We start from the raw sequence: 27,031 nt of genomic DNA on the forward strand, positions 1-27,031 counted from the left end.
GAATTAAATAATACCGATCCAATTGGATTTGGTGAAAGACCCATTAAAGTTATTCATAAAACAGATAGTTATGACCCAAATATTAAAGATGAATCCGATGAAGTTTACATATCAGAATATGCAAATATGACTAAAGAACCGACACGCATTAAAGATTATGGTCCAGTAAAAGAAGAAATTTCAAATATTTCTAATAATCACAATTTACAAAGTTTTACATTGAATGAAATAAAAAATAATAAAAATATTGCAGGAACAGAATATAATAATAGTGTTGAAGAAAATTCTAACATTGGTATTAGATCATTTGAAAAATTGATTCCATTTATTGATGATCCTGAAGCAAGCAATGATTATTCAAGCAATTTTGAAAAAAGTGAGAAATTTAAATTTTCTCCACAAAAAAAATTAATAAACTCGCTCACTGATATTAAACAACCAAATAATAGATTAACTGAGTTTAGTCAAAGAACACTTGAAAAATTGAATGGGAGCTTACCTATTGTAGAGTCTGATCCACAATTAGCACAGCTATTCGCTTCTGCTCAAATCCGAATTGAAGATATAAATAATCAAAAGGAATCCATTGAAAATAAACATGCTGAAGAGTGTGATCCAATTGATTTAATAGTTAAGTTTTTAGATAACCCATCAAAATATAAAGATTCAATTTGCTGGGCAACTATAAAGGCTGTTAAAGAAGTTTATGAACCACAAGTCAAATACGCCAAAAAAGAACTTGATAGATGGATGAATAGTGAAAACAATTCAGATGAAAGTAAAGAGAATATGGAATATTATAACAATCTAATATCTGAATTACAAGGAAAAATTATGTTGGCAGAAAAGGCAAGAGAATTACTTTTAACAAGATATAAGAGCGATGAAATTCAATTTATGCTTCAAAATGAAAAAAATTCCCTTGAAGAAATCAAGAAAAAAATGAACAAAGAAAGTGAGGAGTTAAAATCTATTGAAGAACAATATTTGAATGGATGCATAAATCTTAAAGAGGATGTCAGGGCTAGTAGAATTAAGATAAGAAATTTTGAAAATGAAATCAAGAGTAAATTATCAGAAATACATAAACTAGAAGAATTATTAAGGATCCATGAAATTGCTAAATTCTAATAAAAATTTAAATTCCAATTTTAACACAGTATTTATCTTAAATAAAATAGCTGATGAATTATTCGAAATAATTTACTGTTTAATAGATGAATTTAATACCAATTTAGAAAAGAGAAACTTTGATTTAAAATAAGTTAAATAATACTATTAATAAACCCGATTGTTGATAATATTAGCGTGAATCTCCTTCAGGTCTGATATATTTATATAGAATCTATTAAAAGAAATTACTAATATTATACATTCGAGTGTGAGTCTTGACTAACTCGAATTAATGATAGATTTTCATCCGTATTCCTTATTAAATTTTTCTCCATGACTGAATTTGACAATTTGTTGGAGTTTTCAATTCTGGAATTTTGGATTAATCTCCTTAGCTTGTAGTACGGAACATATTCATCACCTCTTCCTCCTGCTAATTGAACCAGATACAACGAATAAACTATTTGAATAGAAAAGTATGAGAATAAACATGTTATTATCAACAAAATAACTGAAATAAGTGTAGTAACTATTTTGGGAAGCCAATTTTCAATGATAAATAATAACAGGTATGTAATATATATTATCGAAGAAATTGATTTGATAGATTCAATCCATAGGGTCATAAGCAGAATAGCGGTTAACCAAAACCAGTTGAGCATCCCTACAAGAATTCCAAAAATGAAGATAATTCCATTAGTATAACTAGAAACTTCAAGAAATTTCAGCAAAATTTTCAGTAAATATGTTTCTACAAATATTTGTGAAAAGAATTTGGAGTTGTCAATATTTCCAAATGAATTCCTCCCAAGGTTATTTATGATAAGTAATATGTTATTTACTGGCAGTAACTTCCCGAGATTACTGTTATCAATATGAATTATTGTTCCCAGTAATAAAATACCTAAAAAATGAATTATACATGTTACTAAGTGGTAATGAATATCTTACCTATATTAGAAAGTATATGTGCTAACCCATATATAATTGCGATCGCAATTACGCTCCCTTTCAAGTTTAAGCAGCAAAACGCCTTTCCCCAAACTCCACAGGTCCGATTATTTACTCGGAGTTTTTTGTTATATGCATCTTCATCTAAAAGACTGGCTTGTGCAGTAGAAACAATCGATACCATATGAAAGCAGTGTTAAAGTCGCTTTTAACCTAGTGATAAAAAAGTGAACAAATAATATTAAAAAATAGATCTTATCAAATACCGCCAAACATATTTTCCTAAATTCTAAAGCAAATCAACTGCAATTTGGTTATAACCTATTAATGCTGCTATATTTGTAACAACATTGATTTCTTGTTCACTATAAATTTTTTCAAGGTTGTTAATTTCGCTATTTTTTGTCTGGATAGTGTTTTTATATTTTGATTTGATTATAATCTTTCCTGTTTTCTCGTTTTCTTTTCTCAATTTCAAGTCATTGTCAAATTTTTCAAGAAGAAATTGATGAACTCTTGCCTTATATAAACCTTTATTAAATAATTTTCCTTCTTTTCTTTGCTTTCTCAATTCAGAGTTAAATAACGCATGGATAAGGTTTGGAATCTTCTTCTTTTCAGTTTCCCATATAATTTCTCCGGTTCCATTGTTGTTACTAAACGCAATTTGCCTCGATTCCCATTCTTTCTTTGCAATTTCTCTTCCTTTCTTGTAATAGTACTCTTTTTTAATATTTCTGTACCATTCTTTTTTTATTTTCTTTTCGGAAGGATTTGGTTTCTTTTTACCAATGATTTCTTTTGTAGCATGAGGTAAAATTGAAGAATGAAAATTATTTGGGTTCTGCTTTATTATGTGTAATATTCGTTCCGTTTCGAGTTGATTGATCTTAGGTTCAACTATATTTTTACCTTTTTCTAAATTTACGTATTTAGAGAGCTTCTGCGATCCATCGGGCAGTTGATAATTTGAAAGCACAAGTCCAGCTTTAGGCTTAACATATAGAGTATTCCCATAGATATCTCTATCAATGGTTGAAATATTTCTTTTCACATAAAAATCTTGAAACATAGGAAAACCGGATAGATTCACCGCAAAAATATTGCTTGAGTAGTCATCGCTTTGATGTAATAATACTGTCTCAATACTTGTTATATTTCTGAACATAGAACTGGGTGGTTTAACTAGTTTTGGAGCTGTTGTTGGAAGTTTGATTATTGATTGTTCAATGTATTGATCAAGTGTACCAAGCTCCTCATTTTCAGATTCGTCGGTTACTTGATCCTTTTCTAGCTTACGATTAGGGTACATACTTTCAAGAATGAGGAAGAGAATCTTTGTTGAAAGAAGATTCTGTAGCTCAGAATGCTCTTTTTGTTCTAAATTTGATATTTCCTTCGAATACCAAATCCCAATCTTGCAAAAATCAAGATAGTCTAGTGAATCAACCGTCTTTGAAGCTAGTTTGTGTATATTGTCTAAATCATGGAGTTCTTTCTTAATATCAACGAGACTTTCAAACCCATTTTGATTAAGTTGTAAAATAGAGACCATGATGTCATTGACAATAATGTCGACATCCTCTTTTTTTGCATTTTCCAAATCAAACTTAAAGAGTGGCTGCAAATGTTTATTTGAGCAAGTTTCCCAAAAAATGCTTCCTTTACAAATACCCTCAATTATGCTTGAATTTGGAATTTTTATGATGCCTCCATATAAATTAATTTCTTCAAAATTATTAGCACGTTCATTTTCTAGCTTGATCTTTGTTAATTGAGTTTGAAAAATGTCAGTGGTTACTTGGACACAATTAATATTAAAGTATCTTGTTTTTGTTATTTTAGCCACATGATTACAAATATCATGATACTTGATTACAGGAGGAAGTTTTATTTTAAATTTGCTATTATTCTCAAGATTAAAACGCTCCAAAAGCTGCTCTCTTTCTGCATTCTTAAAAAATATGGATATTTGTGAATCGAGTTTACTTAACTCCATCATTTCTTTTAATATTTCTTCTGAAACTAAATCAACCCATTGCTTTTCATGAAGTGAGTAATAACCTTCACTTTCTAAGACACAAGTTGCTTGTTGCCACCTTAATGTGTCATAGCAAATTGCAAGCGCAACTGATACAATATGCTTAAAGGACTTTGAAGGTTTTACGTCTCCATAAATATTTAATGTTGGTTTAATAAACCTTTGGGCAACCAAAAAATCAAATAATGATCTAGTACAATCGGTTTTAAAGTATTCAGAAGCAACAAACTTTTCACTTAAGTAGCATATTTCTTCGAAAGTAAAGACATTTGGGAAAACTTCATTTAGTCCAATTGTTAATTCAGTTGTTAATGTATCCAAATGTTCTTTTAACTTTGGATCCAATACTACCTTTGAATATTGGCACGATTTCCAAGAACTAGTGGACCTACAAACTTGATATGACCTATTATAATTACCAATTACCTGCTGAAGTATGACTGGACATTTCTGATTGAAGTCTTGAGCATTAGCGATTTGAATTGCGACTTCACACATATCACGAAACTCAAGTCCAGCAATTCTTGAAAGCCTGACTAACTCGGTCGCGAGATTATCAATGTTTAGTTTTTCATCGATTCCAATTCCACTGTTACAACTCATCCAACGGCTTGTACTTGCACATATTTTTCTAGCTAAAATAGCAGGTATTTGCTTTCTAACATTATTTTTAAGACGATTTACGATTTTTTTTGAAAGTTTGTGCTCATTTTCAGCAAAATTAACATTTTCAACATACTTTTCAACATACCCAATCTCTTTAACCCATTTAGTACACTGATAGTTAAAAGATTCAGTTCTTGAATAAGATTTAGTATTAAACAATATAATCCCGACAAGGCAAAAATCATTAAATTTGACATTATATAACTTCAAATCATGAGCTGCCTCCGTCATCTGTGCGACGAAGGAGTCAATATTTGCAAGTGCCACCATATTTATTTTCTTCTTATCCATTCCCAACTGTTTTAATACTTTGCTCGATTTAACTCCTTCACATGAAGGCAAAGGTTGCTCATCTAATGGACTTGGTTTCCTAATTTCATCTTGCCATGAATCACGCCATTTCGGGAGAATAGCGAAATTCATTGCTATAAGGGTCTCTTTCCAAATTAAATATGCTTTTTTTGGGCTTATCATATATTTGTTTATATATCTAGACACTCGATAAATATACTGCGCACCTTGCACTGTGCCTTGAGGCGTATATCCCCACTTTTGAATTAGCCCTGCAATACCACCGTATTTTGGATCAGAAACCTTTATTGAAATTCCAAGAAAATTCTTTGAAGTAAACACAAGCTTTTCTGAGAACAAATTCCAGTTAAATTCTGGCATCTTAAATACAAAATTTGAATTATCTATAGATTTGTAAATATCTTTAGGGAAGTCGGCATAGTACTTTTTTGCTAACTTATAATCCACCATTTCTGGGGAATATTCCTTGACAGCCTCGTCGTTTAATGCAACATACCCTTTAGCTTTAGAAATAATTCTCAACTTCTTTTTCAGTTCGATTCTTTCTTCTTTTTTCGTAAGTTTATTCGAAAGATCATGTTCATTAGTTTTACCAAAATTTAATGGATTAAAGGTTCTTCTGAGGACCTTTTGATAGTAAATTTTATTGTCTAGCTTATTATCACGTTTTTTTTTTAAAATAAAATTATGGCTTTTTATATATATTTCGGAAAGTCTCCCTTCTAATTCTTCACAAAATCGTGAAGCCTCACCCTTAATAAAACTAATGAAAGTCACGGGATCTTCACGGCTAATACTCCAATATTGACTATATTTTTTGTCAAAATTTCCTGAAAAATTCCAAATGTCGTATGAAATTAAGTTTATGCAAAGGCGATTGAAATACTCATTTTTTATTCCAAACTGAATTAATGATTCTGCCATTATGCAGCTCGATTCAGGATTAAAACTTGGAACATATTTTTTTCTAATGAAAAACAATTCGATTGCTATATCATTGATAGCAGACGAAATTTCAATTGTAATACCCTGATTTATGTTGGGCGTAATGCAATTCAAATTTGTAATACTTAAGCTATCACAGATTACTTGGCTGAGCTCCGGTGTTAACATTATTTTAGGCCAGTGTTCCAAATTAGTTATTTGTAACAATAAATAAGGGCAACTCTCCTTAATCTCCTTTAAACTTCCTCTCTGTAGTAATAATTCCGAAATTATACAAAAGTCTGAGCTCTTTATTGAATTCAAATCCAAATATTTTGTTGAAATAGAAAAAAAGTTTGATGCAAGTAGGCCTGATAGCCCATTTCTGGAATTGAGACAATTTGAATGAGAAGAGATTATACTGCAAACTTTGTTAATAGTTTTATCTTCAAGCTTGTAAAATAAAAACAGAGGATTTTCCACTATATTCGAACTTTGTTTGATTATTTCAATATATTCGAATTCTTTAAGCAAATTATTACATTTTATAAAATCATTTTCGCCATTATCATTCAGAAGTTTTTCTGCAAAAACACAATACCTTTCGAACTTCCAAATATTAATATCATTTGATTTGAATATTGCTTTTAGCTTTGAAGCGAGCTTTTCTATTTGAACTGAGTGAACTCCACGCACCAAATTTTCATCAACATTGCATTTGGGCCACATAAACGGCTTCGTACAAATTCTTTGCTTTTGAATTTCAGTAAGATTTACATTTAGGTCTTCAATTGTTGGAATATATGACTTAAAATTACTTAAATATTTAGAGCATGTTTCTAAATAGTCTTCTGTACTACTTTCGGCAAGTTTTGAGGCAAAAATGCATAATTCAGTTACTTGTAATTTGGCCATTTCAGGGAAATTTTGCATTTCTGAATAAAGCCCCACAGCAATAGCAGATACAATAGCTTTCTCGTTCTTACATGGTGTTGAAGAGCGCAAAGATTGAGTGCATATTGAAATAGCATTGTCTGTAGAAATTTCGACAAATTTGGTAGGTAGTATTATTCCTGAAGTTAACACCTCAATACAAGAATTTAAGAAATATGGATATTTTGTTATTCCAGGTAAATTTCTCGAGATCGGTTGTTTTTCTACTGACCCATCATGAATCAATTTTGCAGCACTACAAATTGATTGAACTTCAGAATATTCAATTATGTCTAACCCATAATTTAACATTATCCCTTGAATTATTTCAGATACTAAGTGTTGAATACTTTGATTTTGATTTTTGCAGTAAATTTTAAACGCAATTGAACCGCTGCATAATGAAATTGCATCATCTAATTTTAATGTAAATGAATCGGTAGATATTATACTCCTTGTTATTGCAACACACTTATAATTGAAATTAGAAATATCCTTTGGATCTTTTTCTATACTTTCTAAAATTTGTTTGGCCAATGGATAGAAATAATGTAATTCCCACTTTCTTAGTGAATTTATGCTTTTACTTTTTTTAAAAAATTCAGAAACCAAAAGAGATTCCGTATAATCTTCATTAGAAATGTTGTTTGGAGATATATGACTGCAAAGAACAGATATAGTCAAAAATGATGCATTCAAGTTAGAATTGTGAATGTGTCTTGCGCATATAGCATTAAAATAATATGGTGAATCGTTTATTTCATTATCTGTAAATATCGAATGGACAATTTCACAAAATTCAATAAAACTCGGAATTTCAGAAATTGGGAAATATTGATACATAGCTGAGAATAGCGTACCAGCAATATGAGAATATTCTTCTGGGTACCCATGGCATATTTGAGAACGGTGCGTTACTGCACAAGCCCCTTGAGCTATTTCTGAAGTGAATTGAGTACCAATTTTCATTAATTCCCTCATACACTCAATTTCAAATTTTGTTGGGTCCACTTCTAATAAATTGTTTGCTGCTTTACAAAATTGAGGTTCAGATATATTTTGCATAGATGCAAATTGATGTGAGCCAAAAAGTAAACTGTTTGCAAGCAAATCTGATTCAACAATTTCTCCACATGGCACCCTCCAAAAATAATTGTGAACACAAACTCTAATAAAATTAGTAAATATATATTGTTTGTTTTCACTAAATGAAATATTTGCGTTTTTTCTTATAAGTTTTAAGTTTTTGATAAAACTTAAAGAACAAAAATGGTTGAAATAAGGAATATTAGGGATTGAGTCCAAATTATCATACTCTTCAGGTATGGTTGATTCTGATATCAAGCAAATATCATTCCAATTGAATTGGAAATTGAAATCCACTTCTGCTAATAATCCATAGTAGAATTCGGATGCTACAAATTCTGTCAAAAACTTACTTTTAATACTGCCTTTTACCGCACATCTTTCCCATCTTAATGAACTACTACAGATAAAAATCGCAAAATTCATTGGAATATACTCACTGTTACTTTCATTACTTCCTATAAGTTCTCTTACACATTCTCTGTTAAAGTATCCCGACGTTATTCCATTAAATTGGGCGTATGAATCTATTTTACTAATATTATTTAGAACCCAACTGATTGAATAATCTTCAAGTCTTTTAGCAGAAGATCCGAGCCCACTATTTAATTTATTCAGGTTTGAAATTATGTTTTTAGCAGCAATACAAAATGTGTTCACAGGCAAATTATAATATTTTTTTGATGAAATCAAAAGCTCCTGTGATAAGATGCTTATTTGAGGTAGATAAATTAAGTCTTCAGAGCTTTCAGTTACACAATCGTTAACCCAAAATAGTACGGAAGAACTACACACTGAAACTGCTTCAAGAGTTTTTATTGGCTGAGAAATGATTCCGATACTCGTTTTAAAAGTGATAGGATAAGTAGAGAGAATTCGCCAGCATATTGAGTTGAAAAACTGTCCAAAGTTTAATTGTGAATGAGTAGAAGGTTCTTCGTTTTGTATTAGACTTATGTCTTTTTGAATTATGCTTGTTATATAGCATAAATTATCAATATCCGCGAATTGATAATATAATGAGCTAAACATATAAGTTGGTAGCAGGTGTATCTGTTGTAACAATGCTGTGGCAAGTAAACTAGTTTTATCAATAATGGATATATAACCAGATTCTTTATTATCTGAGAGTGAATTAATAGTATCGAAGTTTTTATAATCTAAATTAAGGTCGCATGTTATCCATAAAGGATTATTTCTGCATATATCAATTATGTTCTTTGTCGAAGGTAGCCAAGATCTTCCCAAAACAAGCTTAGAAGATATTGATAATTCATCAACGCAAATAATATTAAAGTAGTTCAATACATCTCCTTTTAGGATCATTTTCTCAGATAACCCACAAAAGTCTATAGGTGTTAATCCTTCTAAACCATTTGAACTAGATAAATATTTATCATGCTTAGAAATCTCAAAGAATAGTGAAGATGCAAGCAAATGCAACTCTGGAAAATCATAGTTATTTGAGTTATTTTTAATACAAATTTTTGACCAAAATGTTGTCATTGAGCAAATTGTTAAAGCTTCCCTAATTTTAAAAGTAAGTTTTTTTTCAAAATTTACTTGATTAGATATTAGCTTTTCTACGCATAAATGGTTATAATTTGAATGATCTTCATTAAACAAATTTAAATTCAAGTTACAAAATGTATCAATTGGAACATTCCTTAGCTCATGGTTTTCATTCATCGTTAATAATGCTGCTAAATGAATGTCAGTTGCAATTAAACTATCTATAGAAGGTTGATTTTGACAAACATTTTGCCATTCTGGTAGTTCTCTGCAAACCAATATAAAGTTTTGAATAATCTTATCAATTGAGAGTTGACCAACCTGCTCATTTACCCATATTTCACTGGGCGAATTACAGTAGTAATTTAAAAGCGAATTTACACAAAATGAATTAAAGTGGTCCAAATCTCCATTATAAATTTCTTGAATAGGATCTAGTAGGTTGTCCTGTTTAATTTGTGAATACCCTAAACCATGCAATTCGTTCAGAATGTTTTCCAAAATAATCCTACTCTTGTCAATTTCCTGGCAAAATATTACACTTTTAAGAAAAGTGAATAAAAGAGAATAGGTAAGTAACAGTCGGATAAACAACATATTTATACATTAATAGAACAACTATTAATATTTGAATAAACCTATATTTTCTGAAGAGAATTAAGTTTTAGTATTTCATAATCTACATAGTAGCCTTATGCAAGTGTGATTTCGATACTTAGATAACTAGCGCCAAAGCACCCCACAACTAAGGCATATTCTCTTTGCTAATGAAATGATGAAAAAAATTTTATTAAAAACCAAATATAAAATGCTAAACAGCCATAATTAATAATTTTAATAAAAGCCTTAGTTCTTTTCAACACGCTCAGGTCCCTGAATTGTAGTCCTTTCCCTTATATACAGTATTTTGAATCTGTTCAAGATTTGTTCCATAGGGTAGATATTCTAAACCTTTGTGTCTTTCTCCTCGATTATTATTTTCAAGAATTTCTTCACGAAATTCGTCATTAATTCTGTTGCCAGGTATAAAGAATTTTTGGCCCAGTAAATTAGCCCAATTGTATCTATAGTGCCTACCATAATAGTTATTTCCAGCCATTCTTTGGTTATATGACTTGCCTTGAAAGAAAACAGTATTGGGGTTGACATTTTCCCCAGGATTTCTCACACTAAACCTTTCTATTTCATTTCTCCTAAAGTCTGCTTCATCGTATTCCTCTACTTGAGATGCACCATAGTTAGGGTCAAAATAATTAAAGAAGTTCTGACAAATCATTTCGGCCTTCTCGAAGTTTTCAGAAGAAATAGATCTGATGGTCCTACTATTTATTTTGAACTTTCTTACCCCAATTGAATGTTCTTCTGATAATGAATGTAGCATATTACTGACTATTTTTGGACAGTCAGTATGAAACATTGATGTTTCATGACCTTCCAAAACTTTTCCTGTTTCTGTAACTTCTTTGATAGAAAATAGCTCTTTTGCAGAATCGCAAAAGTCGCTAAATAAAATATCCAAGTATCCCAAATCTTGTGAGGATTTGTATAGTGCACCTGCAATTGGATCTATCTGTTCAATTATTGATGAATGTTCATCTAAAGTTCCAATACATGTACCCTGCCAATGTCTTGAACTTTGACAAATTGACATTCCATATTCCTTACTTATCGACATAGCTGCGAGCGCATTTACACATTCACGATTGAAAAACCTTAAATCCACTTCATGTAATAGAGCTTCAGCAATTGGGCAAAAGTCCACCAACTCAAATAACGATACTGTTATGAACCTTGCAAGGCCAGTATTTTGAACAACCTCAGAGTATATTTGTGATGCCAGTGCATCAACTTCTGAGTCCATATAGCTCCCACACATAACCCAAAACCTTGTTGCACTGCATATTATTTCAGCATGTCTAGCACCGATCGAAAGCGTTCTTAACCCATAAATACAATCGCTATTAAAAAAGCTACTAATATTTGTATTATTTGTTTGCCCCTTGGGAATTAAACCCTTAATTTCTCCTCTCCTTATGTTCTTCACGACACTGCATATATGACGATAAGTAATTGAAGTAAATCTTAGTTTTTGGGCACCCAGCAATAGATCATACGATATTTCATCTATCTCATTATTTTTGTAATTTCCACATTTTTCAAACAGTGGTGAAGACATACATATTTTGGTAATGGTTCTAGTTTTAATTGTCGCAAGTCTTACATTTCCATTAATAATCACCTTTTGTCTGAACATCAATCTCAGATTTCTGGCGCATTCAGAATTGAAATACTTTTTTTCAACTTTTGAGAGAGCAAGCACAAGGGAGCAGAATGATTCGAATGTGACTGGGTTCGACCCTTTTACTATATTTCCAGACAGAGAAAGGGCAAGTTGTTTATCTTCGTCTAATAGCGATACTGCTTTCCTAAACAATATATTTGCAATGTTTTGAAGATTATCTGGATCTATTTGGGTATTGAACTGGAAACTATTATCTTCTTCAGAATATACTGGTTTTAACTGTTTACAAATTTGTTCAGATGCAGCTGAACGCTCTAGAGCAGATCTGGCTGCTGTCTTTATTACATATGAGTGTATATCTCTGTCTGTTAACATACTTAATTTTGAATAAGGTTTCATTGTTTTATTAAACTCGTCTTTCTTCCTCAAATTATCCTGAATTATTAAAGAAGCATAAGACAGACCTGATGAAGTTGACTCCCATCTGGGAGTATCTTGACATAGTTTTGAAATTTTGTAAAGTGGAATTGCCAAGTATTTTCCTGTAATTTTGTTTGTATGAATATCAAGTTCTGGTATATGCTTTAATGCCTCGATACATGATGAATAGAAATCCTCACTCCTAACACCAACAAGAGATTCAGATGGCTTACAAAATTGATAAAACCTTAGATTTGTTAAATTGTTTTCATGCGAAACACTTAATAATTCAAGCGCAAGTGCGTCAACATCCTCGTTATTGCTTCCGCAATTTAATTTTAAGTCAACTATATCTTTCTCCGGCCTTGCAATAATTCCAGGTGTGAGACTTGGAGTGAATGGTGGTAAAATTTCAATTCCTATTGACAGTACAGAATCTCTCCAAATATTGTATGCAGTTTTTGGTAAGATGTATTTTTTCGAATGCAGAATGGCTAACATCCTAATATATTGTGGATTTTGGATAGATCTAACATCTACAGTATTTAATGAATAACCCAACATGAGCATTGCTTTTGATTCGTCGCTACCGGGAAAAGGTAGCTCAATTGTCCAACCAAGCACTCTCCTAGACGTAGCTTTAACTGATTGCATCAAATTCATAAATAGTTCCAGAATCGACTCACCCTGTTTTTTTTCCACTATCTTCTTTTTTTTAAATCCCGGAATAAAAATCTTTTTACTCTTTTTTTGATAAAATGAAACAGAAGTACAAATTGAAGTTGCAATATCGTGAAAGCGTTTAACAATTTCCCCACGAGAATAAAATTTCTCCACTGATTCATATTTATTGTCAGAATTACTGGTCAACTTCTCATGTTCTATCATTGAAGTAAGGTACATTGTGCACTCATACAGATATCTCTTTTTACTTGAAATTGGAATTTTTGTATCGGATGGTATACGCAGGGTGGGAGAAATTTTTGTCAGCAATTGACAAACATTATTCATATCAACGTTCGGAATTCCTTCTTTTCTTATTAAGACAAACATTTCAAACGCGATTTCAGATATCAATTTTGTATTGCTAAACCCATTACATTCTGTATTAAATATCCATGTAGATTTACAAATTTGTTCAGCAATAGAGGGAGTAATTTGTGATCCCGACATTTCATGCAAATTTAGAAGTAAAAGTATACTATCTTGGCAAATTTCTAAATATTCCTCGCGAGTTCTTGCTCTTATACTTCTTGATGAAACAAAACAAAAGTGTGTAAATGCGAGAGATTTTTTTGCAATTGGCAAGACATGGGGCATTGTTGCTGTAAACAACTCTTCAGTTAAAGAGTCAAGTGCTAAGTCAGCTCCATTGCACGTAGAATATTGAGGCATATTGCGGCATAACCTGACAATTGATTGCTCCAACAGTTTAGTGACAGGTCTTGAAAGCAAAAATGAAATTCCAGAACTTCTGCAATGGTTCATAAAAGATGTTTTCGTATCAATAATTGAAATAGAAAATGCACAAACTTTATACCAAGATAAATCGACTGAAAGTTCAGATATTTCTGATTGGAGAATAAATACACGTTCAGCTAATTCATCTACATCACTCCTATTAACATTACATGATCTAGAAGCAGGACAAGACGAACTAGAGCCGGTAATTTCTCTCATATATCCAGGAAGAACACTTAGTTGTTCATCTTTCAGCTTTTCACCTCCATTATTCCAACCATTTTGAGTTCGAATAAAATTTTCAGATAAATTTTCTGGATTAAGTTGTAAATCTTCAAGCTGAAATCTGGGAATGGATTCCAATGAACTATTACAGAAGATTAGAACACTATTAAAGCATAGAATTAGTAAACAAAATAATACTGTAATTGTTATAGAATGCATGTTAGATTGTGCTCATTGGCAAAGGTCAACAAAAAATATAAAAGCATGTGTTTTGCCGCCAAAATATTTAGATCATAAAACTGACTATGAAAAATATAAAAAGTTTGATGTATAGGGGAATGCAATCAGGCAGATGGGAGTTCGACACTAATGGCAAGGAAATAACATCACTTAAATGTAACATTTTATTATGCAAATTATTTAATCACAAAATATTAATGCAATCAGTTTTAAGCGCGGTAGCAGTATATACCGCTTTTCACAACTAAATATATCCTGTGTCTCAAACTTTTCCGCTCTCTAATTTAGTGGATAAATTGTTACGGGGCCTTTCATTTTTTTGGTTTAGTTACAATGCAGAAGAGTTTGTTGTTTTTAACATTCTTGTACTTACTTTGCTCAATTTTTGTTGGAAGCTCTCACTCAGAAGAAGTTCCTGCCCCTAGCAATTCGACTGAATTGGTATCAAGTGAAGATCCAGTTTCTGATACTCAAGAACAAACATCTACTAATGAAACTGTTGTAGAAGCCGTAGTGGAAACTAGCCCACAATCCACGAATCCATTTGCTGAGAGAACTTTGGTGCTATTCAAACCAGAAGTTACTCATAGAGGTCTCATTGGAGAGATCCTCTCCCAAATCGAGCGCAAAGGCTTTAAGATTGTTGCAATGAAATTTTTGGTTGCTACTGCTCAGCAGATCGAAGCTCATTATTCCGATCATGCAGGAAAGCCGTTTTTTGAAAGTTTGGTTTCTAGAACAACCAATCAACCAATTGTTGCAATGGTGCTTGAAGGTTTGAACGTAATAACAGAGTTCCGTAGATTTATGGGTTCTACAGATCCAAAGAAATCAGAGATGGGGACCTTACGGGCACAATTTGGAATGCAAACTGAGAGAAATCTTATTCACGCATCCGATTCAGTTGATAATGCCAATCTTGAAATCTTCCTCTGGTTCAGCCCAGATGAAATTTACTCATATCAAAGAGCAATAGACCAGTTTGTGTATTTTGAGTAGATCTAGTTATGTAGTTTAATTCGCTGACTGTCAGATAGGGGTTTTATTTTATTAGTTTACAAATTGTTTAGTTTACTGAGCCTACACAGAACTTATATTCTTTTGGGAATTGGTCTTTTAAAGCTTCTACGATAGTATAAAAAATTGACAGGAATGAATACGAGGCCTGGGGGTATACGGTAGGGGGCGCGGGCGCTGGGTGTCTGTGCCCACTTGTCTTTGGTGGAGTAATCTGTGTAAGAATGTCCTCTGCATCTATACCTTCATCTGTGGGGTTTACGTACTCTTCGTCGAATTGTATGGCGTTTGGAGGCTGGTAGCTATTTTCTGCGTTACCTGCCGTATTCCTTAATGCTTTCATGGTTGATTCCAACACGCCATCCACCTTATTGAATACTGTTATTAGTTTCTGGAGTATGATGATGGTCTTTATCTCCCCATTTGGCGGTACTCCAAAAAACTTTGATAGCTTAGAGTCAGATTGAAGGTTTAGTAGTTGCCTATATTTGGTAGATTTTGATGGAAAGTTGATGAGCTCTTTTCTATTAGGAGGTGCATTCAGGAAACACGTATAATCAGAATACTGAATTGCACTTGGATCTCCGTGATAATCAAGTCTTAGGACCATCGTTCTACTTCTTGGCATCCTGGAATAGAGTTTTGACATGAAAATGTGTCTGTCCTGGTTTGAATTCTGAATGGAGTCTTTAATGCTTTTTTTTCGATATTGAGAAAATGGTGGTGAGAATTCGCTGCTATCATCTGTATTTCTTCCTTTTATCATTGCAAGTGGCATGATTTTATCGGACCACTGATGAAATCCTGATGTAATGAGATGTTTAACCATTGAAAATGCATATTCGCAGGATTTTCTACCAGTAATCACTGCAATATATGACGCTATATTTAATAAATACGTAACTTCTTCTGCCATCCGATCATCTATAAATAGTTTTATTAAATTGTACAAGATATCACACTCCACTATGACTAAAAAATAAAACGGAAAGGGCTTCGAAATATCATAGCCACATTTAGGGTAAGTAGGGCTATCATAAACAAACTCATTTCGAATCTCTCTATAGAAATGATCTGGATGAGTATCAACTGGAAAGTGTTGAAGTATTTTATTCATTTTTACATTTACTTCTCTGATATCAAATGGGCTGTATGGAGTTGTACCAATAGGAACGGGGATTGATTTTTGAAATTCGCGTGATAAATTTTCTTGGTCGCTATTTGGAATGAATTTTTTGATAACAATTATGAATACTTTGTATTCTTCAGTAAAGTGTTCATGAACACACCCAAAATTAAAGTGAGCTACCAAATCATCAAGTAGCAAGATAGTAGTCCCGAATTGAATCTTCCCATTTATATAACTACGATATTTAACAAGGTCTTTGATAAAAGGTAGTTCTTCACTTCTTAGATGAAGTGGCCAAACTTTGGGGAAAGAAGAAATTTTTGTGAATAGTTTTTTTAAAAAAGTTTTTCCCTGTGCTTCATCCATACCATTATGAATGAAATCTAAAAGGAAAGGCCGTCCCTCGATTGTTCTTTTGGCCTTTTGGATATACTTTTTAAAAAATAATGATTCTTGGCTATTAAGCCCTGAAGTTATACTATCAAAGTATATTGATTTTCTCTCTAAAACCCGATTGAATGGGATAATAGATGGGATCCCTGTCTCCAATTCATTTTCATCTGCAAAAAAGATTTTAAATATATCGATTGGATGGTGAATAGTTTCTGACTGTCCATATTTTTTAAGGTAATAAACTTCATTAAATAAGTATGCATCTCCAATATCATAGATTTTGGTTGAAAAGCTATGAAAATCATAATTGTTATCTAAGCTCTGGTTGGAATCAAATATTCTTGGCTTGGCTAATTTGCTTTCGGAAAGTTTTGCTGCAGTACCGCATCCATGGGAAAAAATCCTAGGTAAAAGTATTCTGGGATCATTCGATTTACGTAAATTGTACATGGATACAAGCAATGGCACTATTTCCGGATTAATATAGGTTTTTCCTGGGCTCACATGTTTTAGGATGACATTGTCAACATCATATAGGAGCAATAGAGTAGAACTTTTTTTTGAAGTATCTCTTTCATCGGTGGTATTTGTAGGTAGTACTTTTAAAGATTCTCCAAGATAAATAGATAATAAAAATTTAATGCATGTAGTTAATAATAGTATCCTCACATTATTTTTCATAACTTTGAATGAAACTTTTCATCTTAAATTGATTTGCCACTAGCATTAATCAAAATTTAACTACACCCAAAAACGCATAAAAATACCGCCAAACAGTATGCGTTTGTGCAATAATTAATTTGTTATTACTGTCTTGAAATGATAGTTTTTTTTTCAAATTGAATCTCCGTTAGTATCGATTTGTTATTATCTAATTTTAATACCTCGATGAATTTATTTCACTTGCCCCAAGTAAAATTTATTAGAATGGCGCCTTGTACTTAAGAAATGCATCTATAAATTGATTACTATAAAATGGAATTTGCTAAATTTGTGTTTTTGTGTTACTGTATTTTGGGAACGAATAGAGTTTTTGGAGCAAATGATCTCTCAAACTTCATAGAATCCCCAAATATTCTTGATAGTCGCACTTTCGGTTTGTATGAGCAAAATAAAAACGAATACCAAAGTACAATATTGAGTTCAGAAGCAAGTAGTAGTTTTATTAATAGTGGCTTACTAAACAGCATTGAAGATAGCATAAATATAAACCAAGAAACGAATGAGCGTTCAAACTTTAATCTTACAGATCCTCCACACTACGATGGTAGTTCAGAGTTAAGTGAAAATCTAGTTACATTTTCAAATTTATTGATCTCGCCAATAATGGGTAAAAGCACAGCGATATTGGGAGAACTATCATTTAAATACTCTCTTGATGGAATCAGAAGTGGGATCATTGATTCTGAAAATCATTATTCACCTGCAAATCTAGTTAATAAACTCTTCGGCCCCAATGGTACAAAAAATAATGCAATAGGATTATTAAGATATGGATTTTTATATGCATTAATAAACGAAATTAATAATCAATTTCAGAAGAAAATAGGCTTTAAGCTCAAATTACATCCGAAGTTACTAATTGACCCACTAAAGTATGATGAGTGTGTAAACCTCTTTACAGAAGCAAATATACACGATACTCCTTTCTTAACCCAAAAAAATAGCAAGGGAATATTTGAAATAATCTGCAAAAACGTAATAAAAAATAATTATTTTATTGAAATGCAATCTTGGGATCATCATATATCACAAATTATTAGTTTTATTAAAGAAAAAATTCAATCCATACGGAGAAATTCAGATATTCTACCAAAAACAATTCAGATAACTGATCTACCTAAAGTTCCTGAAATTAAAGTAAGCGGTACAGAAATCAAAATTAGGTATTTGAACATTGTGAAAAGTATTGATACAATTAAGAAAAAAGAGTATCCATTGTTCAACAGCCTTATTTTCACCAAGAAGATGGCGGTAAAGATCTCAACCCAATATTTACCAAACGGAAGAGAGTTAGTTCAAAAATGTATAGAAATAATAAAATCTGAGAATCCTGCGCTAATGAGGGAAGTTTATCAAAGAGAGAAAATAGAACAGATATGTAAAATATCAATGGGCAGTTAATTTTAACATTCGCAGAACGGGTGTAAACAAGAAAAGATATTTTAAATGTTGATTTATAGCCACTATTGTTCATTCTACCTAACTATTTTCTTCATCTTTAAGGTTTTTTGACACGTCGTAAAGTGCATCTCTTTCATTTTGAAAACTAGAAAGTTGCAGTTGATACTCTCTCCTTTTTTGAGCAAGATCTGATTCCAGTTTGTCTCTTTCTCTCCTTAGTTCTTGAATATTGATTTGTGGAATACCAAGTCCATTGGACCTTGAACTATTTGTTTCATCGGCATTCAGTTCTTCATCGATTTGTTTGATTCGATCGACTTGCTCTGCTTGAAATGTAAGAAACCTCAAGGTCCGCTCATAGTGATCATGTCTTTTTTTCTGGAAAATTCTAATTTTTTGTTCAAATTTCATTAATTGGCTCGCTACCCTTCCAGGCGTATGTATCCAATCTATGTCACGTTTGAATTGTAACGCACGATCCTTTTGTTGCTGAAGCAATATATGTTTTTCTAGTTTTAACGGTATCGTTTTTTTAATTTCATCTTTTGTCACCTTATCACGCTCTCTTACAAATGCTTCTCTCATTCTGTCTTTATTTTGAGGAGAAGCAAATCTAAATGAAGCTGTTAACTGTTGTAACTCCCAATTTGAGACAACTTCTCTTGCGGCTTCATGTAATCTTATTCTCCCTTCTCTTATTTTTTCATCTAGAATACTCAATCTATTCGAAAGCTCTTGTTCGAATACTGAGTTTGCATCTTCGAGTCTTTTTTGCACAAGTTTAAGAACTTTACTATCATAGCTAAGGTTATTGTTCTCATCAGAAACTCCCAGCTCATCGCTTAGATTAATACCTATTCCTTTCATAGCCAAAATGCTTGCTTTGTTAGGAACATTTTTTGACTTCGTAATAGGTATCATCCCATACTTTTGCAGCATTAATTCGTCTAAGGAGTTTCTCATTTCTGCGCACTCCATCAGTATTTTTTCTTTTTTTTCTATATAAAAATGTTTCATCTTAAGTAGCTCCCATCTAGATTGAATGATATTCCACTCCAGAGTACTCAATTCACCATACAATGTTCCATCATCTATTTCACCTTCTGATTCAAATATCTCTTTATAAGCCAATATATTTGAATCCATTGATTCAAATTGACTTATATGTTGCATGTCATTATCACTTATGTTCTCATTATAGAACATTACGTTAAATAAACTAATCTTGAGTTGCTCTTTATATTTATTAAGCTCCGATAATGCTTCGTTTGGAATTTCTTCTGAAGCTAAATATGTTCCATGTTTTTCAGGCTTTTCAAATGAGTATGTCAAAGAACTCAAATCGTCATTTAACTTAGATTCATAGTCAGAAAATAATTGCTCATTCTTGGTATTTAGCCACATATTTGCCTCAATGAGCCCCTCGCTCTTTTTCTGCCTTTCAGAAAGAGCTGATCTCATATTTGTAATCTCAAAATACTTTATGTCCCTATTAAGTTGTAATTGAGAAATTTCATTTTTTTTCTGCAAAATACTAATATCGTTGCTTATATTGTCCTCTAATAATTTTGAATTTCTCCTTAGAGTATTTATTTTTTCCGCATAATTTCTTGATAAATCTGATTCAACAAGTGTATCTAGTTCATTTCTTTTCTGCCTCAGGTCGTTCATTAATTTCAATAAATTTTTCATTTCATCAGTAGCAATCTCTATTGACTGATTTGTTTCACTTAATAACTGTTGATACTGAGGATTACCTATTTGAAGCTGAGATTGGCGAAGCTGTTGTCTTGCAATAAATTCTGCATTTTTATTATATTCATTGTTTAAATATAGATAAGTGTCTTGCATATCCTTTATTCTTAGCTCCCATTGAATTGAATATTCAATCGAGTAGGTACTATCCCACATTTCATTTAAATCTGCAAGTCGTTTATCAACAACCTTCTCTATAACAATCAGTTGTCTCGCCAATTTTTGACCTTCAGAATCATATTTTGCAATTATATTATTTTTCTCTTCATGAAGCTTAACTATTAAACTCTTTCTTTCCTTTAATTCTTTTTCACTGATTTTTGTAAGTATCAAAGGATGAAGACCCTTAGCAGCTAAGCTATGTATTCTGTTCCAGAGCTTACGGGGAAGAATTCTATATAAGTTTTTTTCAAATAACTGCCGTCGTTTATAATGTATATCTTTTAGTTTTTGAATTTTTTGATCAGAGTCTAGACGACTACTATATTCCAACATCTTAGAGTTTATATATGCTCTTTCTTTTTCTATAAGTGTCTCTTCCCAATGTATCATATTCGCCATTGTTGATGAATTTACAAGTTCAATTCTATGTGAAATTGCGATATAATCTAAAGCTTGATGAACAAAATTCATAATTTCTATTTCCGCTTCTGTAATTTTTCTATTATTATTACTTATCTGAAATAACAAATCAGCCCATTCTGTTCTCATTGATAATAGATCAGAAGAGTATTTATCTATAAGATCTCTAATATTCTCCCTTTTTTTCTCATTAATTATATCTTCACTCAACAATGATAATAATAAGTCCTTTTGTGCATCCTCTATTTCAAATAACTTCTGAAACTGTCTCCTGGAGTATTTGTCAAGTTTTTCTCTAATTCTCCGATTTTCAACCATGTAATCCTGAAGCTGATTCCATTTATCTAGTTTATATGCAGAGTTAGCTTTTTCTTCTATTTGCTTGCTCTCAATTGTCTTTAATCTTTCTTCTACGATTTCTAATGCCTGTTGCTCCTTTTTATAACCTTGTATTTCCTCAACTGAACTAAGTTCACCTCCAATTCCCTGCTCTGAAAGTTCATCAACTGATGCTATCCTAATTTCGGGTCTTTCATTTGCAACGGAATTACAAAATAAGCGTATTTGATGATTTACATTGTTTGGTTGAGAATTTATCTTTAATCCTTTCCAAACTTTGGCTCTCCTATTTTCTTCTGCTTTTTTGTTTTCATTTATCATCATTAATATGGTTTTTGAACAGTTATCCGCTAGCTTTGATTCGTCTTCATATTCATAATAATCTGGGCAGCGAAATTCAGGATTCTTCATATCAATTAATTTAATGATGTCATCATCTAAAGAGGCTTGAATTATGTTAAACCATTCAACAAGTCTTCCCATATATCTATGTGCGACTGATTTACAAAATTTTATTAACCCTTGAACTTTATCAACACCCAGATGTACTTTGTTGAGGGGTGACTTTGTTCCCGGGAACTTTTCTACTCCTAATGTCATCAGAGCACTTCTACAATTGTATACAAATGATCTGATCTTCCCTGTAATTTCAGTTGCAGCATCTGTAGGTTTGCTTGTAAAAGAGATCGGTATTGTATGTTTTGGTAACTCAGTGCTGTAAACTAGAGGATTAGGAATGCTAGCGCTTTCTACCAAAAATAGCCATTGCAATCTTTCATCATTGATTTCATCAGAGAAACCTTTTAGCAGTTGGTCTATTACTGCCCCCTTTACTCCGCCATCCTCCCATGATTTCTTTATTTCTAATGCTTTTAAATGTCTTTTATTCATCATTTCTTTTTCTTTCTTCCCGTACAATTTCTCGAAAACCATATAACAAAAAGCTTCAACTTGTTCTTTTCTATGATCAGAATCATTTCCTGCAATTAATATTCCATTCAAATTATTTTCATTATAACTATAATAAGTTACGCCGTCCTCGGAAATATACCTTTCATATGCTAAACTCCTAATTCCTCTTCTACAATACTGAATAAATTTTTTTAAAATTCCATTACTATACTTGAACTCTTTTGGAATTTTAATTTGCTCGTAAGGATTTGTCTTTTTTTCATACTGAATAGGTGATGATGGGTCACTCATAAAATCAATAATTGCCCTCCATTCATCCTCAAACAAAGGAATGGAATATTCCAATTGTTCAGAATTTGATCCTAGTTGAAATTTTATTTGTTTTTTCTCAAGTTCTATACTATTTATGAATGACTCCACAATTTGTCTAGGCAATTTATTTAAAATTTCAACAATTCCATCCACGTCTTTTGATCTAAAGAACGTAAGGACTCTGTTTTGTACCTGTTTAGGAAGTTGAGAAATTGTTATTTCTAATGCTGGTAAATCCTCCTTATTTTCATCTAAAACTGATTTCAATATTGTGGTTAAAACTTTTGGAGTTTTATATTTGGAAATTGGAGTGCTTTCACTTTCAAATTGTTCATATTCAGACGCACTATACTCCAATCCCTCAGTTGTGAGTTCGGATGGAGTTTTTGAAAAACCCAATTGGTCTGCACTGCATTTCTTTTCCTTTGTTGTCTTTCCTTGAAAAAAAATTTTTTTTTTTTGCAAAGGAATTTGATTATTTATACCTTCGCACTTACTGAATGAATCTTCACTTGAATTTAATAAACTTCGATCTGCCCCCCTCCCACTCATTCTTTTAGTTCCAATCGGGTTTTCTGTTTTAATTGACTGAATAAAACCAGAAAAATTGAAGTACTTACTTGCAGTATCGCTGCAAAATGATTTCAATGTTTTATCTACTCCATTGATGTCTGAAAATTTAAATGAATATTTTCTTTGGTTTCTAGGTAAATGGAGCTCAAGTAGGCTTGAAAGTGCTCCAACACAATTTTCTGTCATAATTCTAATCTTCTCATTCGTTTCAGGAACGAATTTAGTTTCACCATGTGAATAAAATCCACCAGGTACTTCGTTTGGTAAATTTTTACATTTAATATTTAGGCACGACTTTATTGCAGATAATATGAAATCCCATTGCGTTTTTGTGTTATCAAATGTTTTTTCTTCACCAGAATAGACCGACACAAAAACGCAACCGAAAAATAAAACAAGGAACGTAATCTTCATGTTCCTCTCATTTGAAAAATAATGTATATATTAAATTTCAACGTTAATTATACTTTCTGTCCCTTGTAATCTTTTTTCTCTGAAATTTTAGATCAACTGGCGGCAATATACAATAATGTATATTATTTAACATTTCAATTTTATACAATGTATATACATATATTTCATTTACAATACTAATAGTAAAACAATATTAATAAAATATTTTTGGTTTGTTTTAGAAAAAATTACAAAAGAAAATTATCCATTTTATAAGAATTGAATAATTATAAAGAACAAAATGATCGATAGTTACATATATTTGATAAAAAAATGTTTTTCCCCCTGCTTAGTATTTGCACTTGCGCAGATACATTTAGTGCGAGCGGTGCAATGTGAGTAAATGCATTTAGGTAACGGATATATAACTAACCGAATTAAGTCAAATACAAATATTTGGTCATTTTTAGAAAAAAAAATAATCAATTTTTAGAATAATTTAAGTAAAGTGATTGAAAGTCTAATGATACCAAAATTCAATTTAGTATTTCTTATTTTATTTATATTAATTAAAATAGAACACAAACGATTAATCGTAATGGCCAAAGATTCTTCTGATAAGATAGCTAAGAGATTTTTTGTGAATCAAGATAAACCTCAGTGGCAACGTACTCAGGCACCTAGAGAGGAAATTGCAATTATATGTCATATCCTTTCTCTGGGACCAATTGAATGTATTAAGTATAATGAAAGGGAGTTTGATGGGGCAAATCCAGGACATGAGGAATACATGGGTAAGGAAAACCTAATAACAATAATGACTACTATTAACTCCTTTAGGGTTTTTTATCCAATATGGAATGTTTGGTGCGGTTGCTCTTGCTCATATAAAATCAAGTTCTCGAAGTAAAATAATAAATTCAGAGCTAGAAGGTAAGTGGCTAATTTTATAGGTTTGTATTTAGATTGTTTGTAGATATTAATGGAGTTGAAAAAAACAAAATAACAGAAATGATTAATATGTTTAAAATTCCAAAAAAAGTGAATGATCTACAGATAATTGAAAGTTGTGAATTTGATATTGATTCTCTTTTGTTCAAGTTAGAGGATAACCCAACGAGTGTCATTAACCATTTTGAATACAGCTCCCCAACAGAAATTGCTCTAAAAATTTCATTCCACTCAAGTTATACAAGAGAACTTTATTATACATCATTACTTTCTAAACAGAATTTTCCATTGATACCTGTAAAGACATATGGTCGTGGAAAAATAAGAATTACTCCTAGGACTTACTGTTTACAAATTGAAAAAAATATCGTGCTTAATAGAATACTAATTACTGAAAAAATAAATGGTGTTACAATGCAAGTATTAGTAAGATGGCTAACTTCAATCGATTATCTCAATTGGATTTCCTCAGCTAAAACAATTAAAGAATTACAAAAAAGGCTAGATAATCGTGCCGAAATTATTTGGATACTAGTTCATTCATTTTTTTCGACCCTAACATCATTATACATACATTCAGATTTTGGTTATATTCTTCATTGTGATTTAAATACTGGTAATATTCAGGTTGCTAATACAAAGTTCAATTTGAAGGGCTCAAACTATCAAGAAAATGTTGATTCTCTACTTAAAGTTACGCCAAATAATATAAAAATACTCGACTTTGGAACTACAAGAAGTACTTTGGAAATGAGCGTGCGTTCATTAAAATGTAACGTTCCTAATGATATTTGGAGAATTAAATTAATTATTTCTAGGCTTTTTAAGATTGATAGTACAACTCATCCAAACTTATTCGGTTGGACAATTGACTTCCAAAAGAATAACTCTGATTTGAATTATATAAAAAGAAGTCGAATATTAAATCACATAAACTCTTTGGACCTTTTCAGGGAAGAACTTTTGAATAACAATGACTTTAAAAATGCTATGGAACTTAATAGCACTTTTGAGTCAATCATAGACGGTTTAGATTCCATTTGCGATATTACTGTCAATCATATTTCAAAATTTAAGGAATTCGCAACAAACATCGTCAACAATGAACGATTTTATGCTTCGTGTAGCCCTCTTGATCCAAGCAATGCTAGGGGTATGCCAATTAAATTATTCAAACCAGAGATACTTGGCCAACTTCAAATACCATTATTTCCTGACAAATCTGCCATGATTAAGAAAACAATTAGGGAGGAGAGGAAAAAGGCACTAAACCAAAAAAGCAATAAAAGCAACGAAAGTAATAATAAAGTTAAGGATTCTCAAGATAACTTAGATCAGCCAAATAAGGGAATTTTAGATGCGAATATTAAAGAAAAAAACGCAGTGCAAGGTGGTGTTTCACCAGGAGGAATACATGGTATTGGAGTTGGAAGCACAAGTAATTCTAAAATTCCAATTAAAGATTTACAATACATTAAAAATAACAAGGCAGCTAGGCCAGATACAAATATTGTTGCAAGCAGCATTGGAGTAGTTGTTGAAGCGAACGCAGACGGGAATAATCAATTTGAGATGCCTAAAATGATCCAAAACTTTGAATTGGAACAGGAAAAAATATCAAAAATATCTTCTTTAAAACAAGTTTGTAATTACGTTGAGCAATCAAAATCAAGAGATGCGAGGAAGCTACTCAACAAATTAAAGATGAAAAACTCTGTCCTTAGAGACATTACCATGGATATTGACCATTTTGTAAAAAGAGCAGATAAAATATTGTTAGAAATAACCGAAAATATTAAGAAAAAACCCCAAAAGGTAACATCTGATCAAGACAGGTTAAAGATGTTTGAAGTAAGCCGTTCAAAATTAAGATATATTGCAAAGTCGTGCCCAGTTACACTAAGTAAAATTAACGAGGAAAATAGCGAAGCAGCAGAAAAGGTTAACATTGGTATTGTTGCATTTGAAAATGAAAGACAAAGAATTTTAAAAAGATGTAATGATTTAAGAAATTTTATTCCAAGGAATGAAAACGATACTGTAAAGGCAAAAATGAAAACAAAAGAAATAATTGAAAGAGGTAAAACATTACTTCAATATAGATTTCATATAAATGACTCAATGAAGTGCGCATTTGATTTTTTGTTTAGAGGTATTAGGAGAGTTCAACGCCTAGTAGAGTTATCTCAAGAATCAATGAAGGGCGATTTATTATTGGAAGAGAATTTAGAACTATTATTAGATAAGATAGCAGAGTACAAAGTTTAAAGGAAATCTGTTAATATAATAAAAATAGCAAGAGAAAATTTTATATATTTTAAATTCAAAATTTAATATATACAAATAATAATACAAATTTTGGATTAGAATATAATTTAAAGAAATTAATAGAAATATTTGGAATCAAAACATTCACTTGAAAAAT

General features: G+C 31.5%; 9 protein-coding genes across 9 annotated transcripts; 4 read left to right on the top strand and 5 right to left on the bottom strand.

Annotated features, from left to right (window-relative positions):
• The first annotated feature begins 126 nt into the window (after positions 1–126).
• On the top strand, positions 127–1,131 carry Chro.50233 (hypothetical protein). Its single annotated transcript, XM_662579.1, has 1 exon — positions 127–1,131. The coding sequence occupies one exon, from the start codon at positions 127–129 to the stop codon at positions 1,129–1,131; it is 1,005 nt and encodes a 334-aa protein (XP_667671.1).
• A 236-nt stretch (positions 1,132–1,367) lies between these two features.
• Positions 1,368–1,775, bottom strand: Chro.50234 (hypothetical protein). The annotated part of the gene is made up of 1 exon (XM_662580.1): positions 1,368–1,775. The coding sequence occupies one exon, from the start codon at positions 1,773–1,775 to the stop codon at positions 1,368–1,370; it is 408 nt and encodes a 135-aa protein (XP_667672.1).
• Positions 1,776–2,353: 578 nt separating this feature from the next.
• Positions 2,354–10,135, bottom strand: Chro.50235 (hypothetical protein). The annotated part of the gene is made up of 1 exon (XM_662581.1): positions 2,354–10,135. The coding sequence occupies one exon, from the start codon at positions 10,133–10,135 to the stop codon at positions 2,354–2,356; it is 7,782 nt and encodes a 2,593-aa protein (XP_667673.1).
• A 268-nt stretch (positions 10,136–10,403) lies between these two features.
• Positions 10,404–14,105, bottom strand: Chro.50236 (hypothetical protein). Its single annotated transcript, XM_662582.1, has 1 exon — positions 10,404–14,105. The coding sequence occupies one exon, from the start codon at positions 14,103–14,105 to the stop codon at positions 10,404–10,406; it is 3,702 nt and encodes a 1,233-aa protein (XP_667674.1).
• Positions 14,106–14,459: 354 nt separating this feature from the next.
• On the top strand, positions 14,460–15,125 carry Chro.50237 (nucleoside-diphosphate kinase). The annotated part of the gene is made up of 1 exon (XM_662583.1): positions 14,460–15,125. The coding sequence occupies one exon, from the start codon at positions 14,460–14,462 to the stop codon at positions 15,123–15,125; it is 666 nt and encodes a 221-aa protein (XP_667675.1).
• A 67-nt stretch (positions 15,126–15,192) lies between these two features.
• Positions 15,193–17,346, bottom strand: Chro.50238 (hypothetical protein). The annotated part of the gene is made up of 1 exon (XM_662584.1): positions 15,193–17,346. The coding sequence occupies one exon, from the start codon at positions 17,344–17,346 to the stop codon at positions 15,193–15,195; it is 2,154 nt and encodes a 717-aa protein (XP_667676.1).
• Positions 17,347–17,640: 294 nt separating this feature from the next.
• Positions 17,641–18,789, top strand: Chro.50239 (hypothetical protein). The annotated part of the gene is made up of 1 exon (XM_662585.1): positions 17,641–18,789. The coding sequence occupies one exon, from the start codon at positions 17,641–17,643 to the stop codon at positions 18,787–18,789; it is 1,149 nt and encodes a 382-aa protein (XP_667677.1).
• A 78-nt stretch (positions 18,790–18,867) lies between these two features.
• Chro.50240 (hypothetical protein) lies at positions 18,868–23,676 on the bottom strand. The annotated part of the gene is made up of 1 exon (XM_662586.1): positions 18,868–23,676. One exon carries the CDS (start codon positions 23,674–23,676, stop codon positions 18,868–18,870), a length of 4,809 nt encoding a protein of 1,602 aa, XP_667678.1.
• Positions 23,677–24,666: 990 nt separating this feature from the next.
• Chro.50241 (hypothetical protein) lies at positions 24,667–26,874 on the top strand. The annotated part of the gene is made up of 1 exon (XM_662587.1): positions 24,667–26,874. The coding sequence occupies one exon, from the start codon at positions 24,667–24,669 to the stop codon at positions 26,872–26,874; it is 2,208 nt and encodes a 735-aa protein (XP_667679.1).
• Positions 26,875–27,031: the final 157 nt, after the last annotated feature.

Source organism: Cryptosporidium hominis (genome assembly GCF_000006425.1).
Source record: "Cryptosporidium hominis TU502 chromosome 5 CHRO015080, whole genome shotgun sequence".
Lineage (NCBI taxonomy): Eukaryota > Apicomplexa > Conoidasida > Eucoccidiorida > Cryptosporidiidae > Cryptosporidium > Cryptosporidium hominis.